General features: G+C 45.4%; 2 protein-coding genes across 3 annotated transcripts in view; one reads left to right on the forward strand and one right to left on the reverse strand.

The window, feature by feature from the left end:
• Positions 1-20: 20 nt before the first annotated feature.
• Positions 21-7,790, reverse strand: part of LOC108249732 (FH2 domain-containing protein 1) — an 18,555-nt gene continuing 10,785 nt past the window's right edge. For both annotated transcript variants that reach the window (XM_017439298.3, XM_017439299.3), the window contains exons 9-14: positions 4,601-4,708; positions 4,225-4,295; positions 3,961-4,078; positions 3,516-3,680; positions 3,274-3,366; positions 21-3,184 (exon numbers count right to left, since the gene is read on the reverse strand). In XM_017439298.3, the coding sequence (XP_017294787.1) occupies positions 983-3,184; positions 3,274-3,366; positions 3,516-3,680; positions 3,961-4,078; positions 4,225-4,295; positions 4,601-4,708 (2,757 nt within the window). In that variant the 3' untranslated portion in view covers positions 21-982. The remainder of the gene's footprint in view (positions 3,185-3,273; positions 3,367-3,515; positions 3,681-3,960; positions 4,079-4,224; positions 4,296-4,600; positions 4,709-7,790) is intronic.
• LOC108249734 (tripartite motif-containing protein 16-like) lies at positions 5,442-7,175 on the forward strand. The gene has a single exon (XM_017439302.3). It carries the CDS (start codon positions 5,477-5,479, stop codon positions 7,148-7,150), a length of 1,674 nt encoding a protein of 557 aa, XP_017294791.1. The 5' UTR covers positions 5,442-5,476; the 3' UTR covers positions 7,151-7,175.

Raw genomic sequence — 7,790 nt, forward strand, 5'->3', positions numbered from 1 at the left:
AAAAAAGACCATGACTCCAATTCAAAGGGATAAAACTTTATTTAGTAGACAGATCTTATAGAACTACATAAATATACAAACATTCTCAAATAAATAAACTCAACACATTTTTAATGAGTAAGACTTTGTTTCATCAAACTTTAAAAAGCTCGTCTCATTTTGAAATTCTGAGGTTTAAGAAATGTTACTTCCATATTCACAAACACTGACTGGGTTAAATGATTTTACAAACTTCTGACCATTCCTTGGTCAAAGAGGATGTGTACAATCTGAAAGTTTACCACTAGATGTCACCAAATGAACCTTAATTAAAAACAAAACCAGCATGGATATACTTTAATGCAACTGCAAATACAAACAGTTTTAGTCACTATAGATGTGCATATGTTTGGATTATAGAACTAGTTTAGAGCAAATGTTCATTTCAGGGAAACTAAATCGGCTGTAATTCAGTTCAGGTCATTTATCTTGCCAACAGAGTGATTCTGGTTCTGCACCAACCCAACGGGCGCAGCAGACTCAGTCCATATGACCTCCATGGCTCGAGTTACATTTTGTTTAAGCATCTTGTAATTATAATTCCAGACACTGAAATCACAATTACTGGTTTTCAAAGTTGCAACCATCAGTGTATAAGGAAACTCATTGAACCTCATACAGCCCACAGAGCAGGACGTTGGGACCTTACACATGATGGTGGACAGAGTTCAGGACTCTCAGAAACTCCTGAGTGTAGCTGGGCCCAGAGTGGAGTCTGATCCAGGCAACAGGATGACCCGCATCTAAAAGGCAATCCATCATTGGATGGAGATTGAGTAAATAGTAACAAGGTTTCTTGTTCCTGGCTGCTATCCCTCCTGCCCTATGTGACTCAGACTCTACAGTTCTTTGAAATGTATCCACAGGCTCTCATTCCACCTCCAGTACATAGGAGAAAGACATAAACAACACCAGGACGTCCTTCCTGTTCAGGTGTCTCCTGTTATCTCCAGCTTGGCCTGGTGGTCTTGGTCATTTCCCTGATATGGGTTGACTTGTCAGAAACGCTGCCATTATCATCTTGCTGGTGGTCTTTACTGGGAACCAGTGAGTTGGGGTGTGAAGATTGAGTGGACGATCTGATGTTCTCAGACCTTGAGGAGGCGGTGACTTTCACTGACCCTGTACAGGAAACCGTTGAGGAGAGAGCAGAGGAGGACGAAGTCTTGGGGGAGGCTTTAGGTGAACCAGTGTTGGATAAATGAAGAGCAAGAGGAGTTTTGGTCCGTCTGAAAGAAGATGATGCAGTGTTTCGTGCAAAACCCGGAAGCATTGATGAAGGTGTTTTGGTTTTGTGTAAAGGTGTGACAGGAGCACTGACACTTCCCCCTTCTCTACTTTGAGTGAGTGCTCGCAGCTTGGTGAGACATATTTTCTCCTCTGTTTGAGGTTTGGGTTTTGTTAAGGCTTTATGGACTGAAGGCCTCCCTTGAACCTCTGGGTTCTGCGTTCTGGTAGCCATCTGAATGCCTGAAACCTTCTGGTCACTCAGTTCTTTGGACTCTGGCACCTTGTTGGTATTGAATCGTCGGGATAAAGGGGCAGTTGAAGGTCTTTCTCCTCGTCGGATGTTGGAGCTAGGCACTGTGGTTTTGGTGGAGCTCTGATTTTGAACTGCAGGCTTTTCAGGATGTTTGGCCACCGACGAAGCACCTCGGCTGGTCTTTGTGATGGGTACGACTCGCCTCATGTTCTGGTTCTCAGAGTTGGTAAGGGTGCGGACAGATCTGCCACTTGTTGAGGCTGTGTTCAGGATTGATGGTTTCATCCCAGTAGTTTGAGGTTTAGAGTTACGGATGTTCTTGGTAGATTGTTTGGATGAAGTTGCTAGTTTTGCTTTTCCATCTGTGGAAGATGCCTTTTCTGTCATATGCCTAGAAGTTGTCTTGTTTTGGCTCTTGTAATCTGTTGTTTGCTCTGAGACAGGCGCCACGTTGGCCCTCTCATTTCCAGTTTTCTCTGGTCCGTTCCCTTGATTGACCATTACATGATCTTCCCCAGGACCAGGACCAGGACTGGCCGATGCAGGCTCTGTAGGATGCGGTCCAGGTGAAGATACGAGGAGTGATGAGTCGTTACAGCGGGAGGCGGACACTGGCTGACTGCTGATGGGTATGAATGCCAACTTCTCGCTGTCCAGAAGAGGTTCTGAAGACATATGATTGGGCGACGTAAAGGAAGCTTGTTGGTTTTCTCCCTGATTTTTACCCCCATGCTGATCTTTTTCCATTTGTGCATTCTCACCAGCGGGCTCACACACACCTGTCACACACCATACAATCACTTTATCTTGTTCCTCACAGTCCTGTCGTTGTGGAGACGGAGCTCTTGTCACAGTAATTTCCACATCAGATTTCTTTATATTTTCTAAGTTATTATGCAGATTTGGTATTTGTGAATTGTCCACCACCTCTTCATTCAAATCTTTGATGATCGTTTCCTCATGCTGACGATGATGGACCTCTCCTTCAAACGCTTTAAGCTCAGGAACCAGCGTACAATTCTCTAAAACCACAGACATGTTATCTGTAGTAGCTGTGTTGTGTTTAGAGTTCTCATCAGTTTTCCTGCTCAAACTCGAATAAGTCTCTTGATGGTATGAAAGGTTTTCCTCGCTGCTAAAACTCATCTCAAATTGATTGTTTTCATTGTTGTTGTGGTCAGATTGCTGGTTTGAATAAGAGGTAGATTTAACTGCAACTTTGTTTGCATTATCGACTGTCTTTACTTCATCTTTGCCAGTGAACGTGGAGTCTGAGGAGGTCTTGGCAGGTAACGAGGTGATTTGTGAGTCCACCTTTGTAGGAGATGTTCCTGTACCTTTAAGCTCAGATTTCGGTGAGGCTGATGTGAAATTTGTCCTCGAGTCTCCCTTCCCTCTCTGCCGAGAGACTTTGTGGTCGTTCGAAGTTTTGAAGAATGTGTTCAGTTCACGCTCGGCAACGAACAACGGCGAGCTCGATGGAGGGTTCCGGGTCCGTTGGGAGTTCAACGAGCGTCCCCGAGTAACTTGGTTATTCTTCGGGATTGAACGGTGCTGGGACTTTGGGGTAAGGAGCGCCATCAGAAGTCCGGTGTCATCTTTCAACGCGATGGTCGACATGTCTGTCTCGCTGCTGCAGCGCAACTCGAAGGTTCCGTGGACCTGAGACGGGTTCAGACAGAGGAGACCCGTTAGAGCTCCAGGACCTTGTATACCTTGGTTTTTCAGAGTGTGACTCTGTGTCCACATACCTCCTCTCCTCCGGCCCAGGAACGTCTCTTTAGTTCTTTCTCCTGTATTTGCTGATGGCGAGCCGCCTCCTTCGCCTCTCTTTCCAGGTTTTCCTTTAAAAGCAAATAAAGGTGATTTTGATCTTTGTTTGAAACTTTTAGTTTTTTCCTAATGTCAAACCTTACTTTGTGGAAAAGTAAACCGTCCACAGGTCAAACATGCGTCTTATGAACCGTAAACGTGTCTCAGTTTGTTCTGGTACCTTCACGGCGCTGGTGAATCTGACGCAGAAGGTGTGGAAGATGCCGAAGCAGTCGTCCAGCCTGAACGTCTCTCTGTCCTCACAGAAAAAGTCCACCAGCTCGCTGCCTTCCTTCTTCAGCTGCTGCTGGCTGCTGCGTAGCGAGCACAAAGCCGACGTGGCGCCCTGGAAGACAGCGGGACACACCGTACGTGTTGACAGGCTGCAGGACACCTCTGTCCACAGCGTCCGTCCAGAGGGGACAAATCGCTCGTGGAAATATTACAACAAAGACCTGAGTAATTAGCTTTACTCCAACATGTAGGTGAGCCCTTTCGTGCAAATTTAGGATTAAAGGGATTTACTGTGTTTGCAGCTGTGATATTTAGTTATTAGTTCTATTTTCTTATCTGTTAAGGACTAAACAATACATGATAAAAACAATGAATGTGTTTATGGATGGTACCTGCAGGAAGCTGTCCAGCTGCTGCAGCAGCTCCGTGTCTTTCTGGAGGCTTTCCTCCACCGAGCGTGTGCGAGAAGTCAGCACCTGTAGCTCAGCGTCCAGGGTTTCCAAGGAAATCCTACAACAAAAGCATGTTTTTACTGGTTTCAGTTCAATTTAAAAGCCCAATATTAATCCTCCTCAAGTAAAGATGAGCGACATTTCAGCTGGGGTTCAGACTGAGAGCTAAAGTGTTCAACAGGTGGACATGAAGTGACGTCTTACCTGGACGCAGCCTGGACGTCACTCAACTTCAGAGGAAACTCCAGCAGCTTCTCGTCTTTTTTCTGAGCTTCCTGAAGGAAAAACGTGAATTGTTTGAGCTTTAGAGTTGGTGCTCTAAGAAACATATGATGATTAACACAAACATCCATAGAAGAACCCAAAAAGGAGACTCTAGTTAAAACAGAGACCGACCAGGAGAGCAGAGATCCCTGACATTAAACGCACCTTCATCAAACAAGCAGGTGACAAAACTACCAACAGACACAAAACAACTACAAAGTGATGGAACAGGACCAACAATATCAGGAGAAACTGAAAGGCGTTAGAAGGTCTCTATAGGAGGACTGTTGTCTCGTGAAGTCGTAAAGTCACTGACCAGAGCGACGAAGTGCAGCAGGTTCATGCCCGGTTTGTTGGACTTGGTGTCTGCGAGAGACAGGAGGGACGACAACTTGAAGCCCACAGCGTTTCCTGCATAACCTCCCTGAGGAACACAGAACACAGCAGGTAAACACAAACACATGCTGGAGTGGACGGAGGGAAGTTTCAGGAGGGATCTGTGACAACAGGGTGGCAGCAAAGGTCAAAGGTCAAAGGAAAGGTTTACAAGACAGTGCTGAGAGCAGCCATGTTGGTTTGGAGACAGAACAGGAAGTGTCAGAGCTGAAGATGTTAAGGTTCTCCTTGGGAGGGATGAGGATGGACAGGATTAGGAATGAGGACATCAGAGGTCCAGCACAGGTTGAAGGACTGGGAGATAACGTTAGAGATGGTTTGGACATGTGCAGAGGAGGGACAGAAGGATGTTAGAGACAAAGAGGACATGGAGGACAGAGGACCGAGTATCAGTAAACCTGACATCAAAAATACAGTTTTGAGGTAAAGTAGACCATAATGCACACATTAAATTTTTCAATTTAAGGGCAAAACTTTTCAGTAGGGCAGTAGGTGAAAGAAAAAAACATGAAAGTAAAACTAAAAAAAGTTTCCCATTTAAACACTCTGACATACCATGATACTTCGCTTTTGAAAGGCTTAACCATACCATGTCCACTTCAAACCACTCCTCTTATGGGAATTCATCCAGATGTGACGCGAACATTTCTTTGTTCCTTTCCATTCAGGCGAGTTTAACCATCGAGTATTTAAGTCGAGTTGATAGGCAGCATTCACTGCAATTCAAACAGAGCTCACAGCAGTTTCAGGTAAAAGAAAAGTAAAACCAACAGAGGCTCTTCGACTGAGACGTGAAATGGCGCAGCAAAATCAAGTGGACAGAAAATCCATCTCCTGTTCGATCTGTTTGGATCTCCTGAAGGATCCGGTGACTATTCCCTGTGGACACAGCTACTGTATGAACTGTATTAAAACCCACTGGGATGGAGAGGATCAGAGGAGAATCCACAGCTGTCCTCAGTGCAGGAAGGACTTCATACCGAGGCCTGTTCTGGTGAAAAACACCATGTTAGCCTTTTTAGTGGAGGAGCTGAAGAAGACTGGACTCCAAGCTGCTCCAGCTGATCTCTGCTATGCTGGACCTGAAGATGTGTCCTGTGATGTCTGCACTGAGAGGAAACTGAAGGCTGTCAAGTCCTGTCTGGTCTGTTTGGCCTCTTATTGTGAGAAACACCTCCAACCTCACTATGAAGCTCCACCGTTACAGAAACACCAGCTGGTGGAGCCCTCCAAGAAGCTCCAGGAGAACATCTGCCCTCGTCATGATGAGGTGATGAAGATTTTCTGTCGTACTGATCAGCAGTGTATCTGTTATCTCTGCTTCATGGATGAACATAAAGGACATGAAACAGTCTCAGCTGCAGCAGGAAGAGCTGAGAAGCAGAAGGAGCTCGAGGCGAGTCGACAACAAATCCAGCAGAGAATCCAGGACCGACAGAAAGATGTGAAGCTGCTCCAACAGGAGGTGGAGGCCATCAATGTCTCTGCTGATAAAACAGTGGAGGACAGTGAGAAGACCTTCACTCAGCTGATCCGTCTCATCCAGAAAAGAAGCTCTGATGTGAAGCAGCAGCTCAGATCCCAGCAGGAAACTGAAGTGAGTCGAGTCAAAGAGCTTCAGGAGAAGCTGGAGCAGGAGATCACTGAGCTGAAGAGGAAAGACGCCGAGCTGGAGCAGCTCTCACACACAGAGGATCACAACCAGTTTCTCCACAACTACCCCTCAGTGTCAGCACTCAGTGAGTCTACACACTCATCCAGCATCAAGAGTCGTCCTCGGAGACACTTTGAGGACGTGACAGCAGCTGTGGAGGAGCTCAGAGACAAACTACAGGACGTCCTGAGGGACATGTGGACAGACATCTCACTGAGAGTCTCTGAAGTGGACGTTTTACTGCCACAACCAGAACCAAAGACCAGAGATGGATTCTTAAAATATTCACAAGAAATCACTCTGGATCCAAACACAGCAAACAGATATCTGTTGTTATCTGAGGGGAACAGAAAAGTAACATTAATGGAACAACAACAGTCTTATCCTGATCATCCAGACAGATTCACTTATTATTATCAGGTTCTGAGCAGAGAGAGTCTGACCGGACGTTGTTACTGGGAGGTGGAGTGGAGCGGGAGAGGGGTCTGTGTTGCAGTCGCCTACAAGGATATCAGGAGAGCAGGAAGTTCAGATGATTGTGAATTTGGATTCAATGACAAATCCTGGGCCTTATATTGTGACACAAACAGTTATGAATTTTGGTACAATAATGCCCGTACTCCAGTCTCAGGTCCTGGTTCCTCCAGAGTCGGAGTGTACCAGGACCACAGAGCAGGTGTTCTGTCTTTCTACAGCGTCTCTGAAACCATGACTCTCCTCCACAGAGTCCAGACCACATTCACTCAGCCGCTCCACGCTGGAGTTCACCTTTATTCCTTTAATGGAACCTCAGCTGAGTTCATTAACCCGAAATAAACAGAAGCCGTTTAAGAGTTAGTTAGTTAAAATGTGTTTTAGTTTCAGTTTAGTCTCCATTGTTGTTGTTTCCTCACTGCACTGAGATCAGCTGTCTTCATTTGTCGTTTTGCTGATGTTTGGGTGAAGGACTTCCTTTTTCCTGTTTAAGTTTCTGATTTCTTCAACTAGGTTGAATATATTTACACTTATTGGTTTGTCAAAATAAGGGTTGTTGTACAAGTCGATGTACAGATTGTATTTTATTGTACGAAGCTGAAAGAGAATCTGTGGAAAGTGATTATTTTACATTAAAGGAGCCTTCTGAATTATTTTGGTCTGAGTTTATTTTTATTGATGTGTTTGTTATGTTCTTAAGGGTCATGTTGTCCTCCATTGTAACGTTCAAAATTAGGGTGTATTTTATGGACTTTGACAGCGTTTAGCTGAAAACATCTGCCCGTCTCGGCTGCATGCAGCATGTCCCTAAACACACTGAAGTTGGGACAAATGCTTGTTGGTGTTGAAATACTGTCAGTCAATCTTTGGTTTGCAGTTTCAACAGCAGCAGATCCCAAACCAAACCCGGTCCTGTTGGAGCTCTAAACCAGGTCCTGTTGGAGCTCTAAACCCGGTCCTGTTGGAGCTCTAAACCCGGTCC

Source organism: Kryptolebias marmoratus, linkage group LG7 (genome assembly GCF_001649575.2).
Source record: "Kryptolebias marmoratus isolate JLee-2015 linkage group LG7, ASM164957v2, whole genome shotgun sequence".
Lineage (NCBI taxonomy): Eukaryota > Metazoa > Chordata > Actinopteri > Cyprinodontiformes > Rivulidae > Kryptolebias > Kryptolebias marmoratus.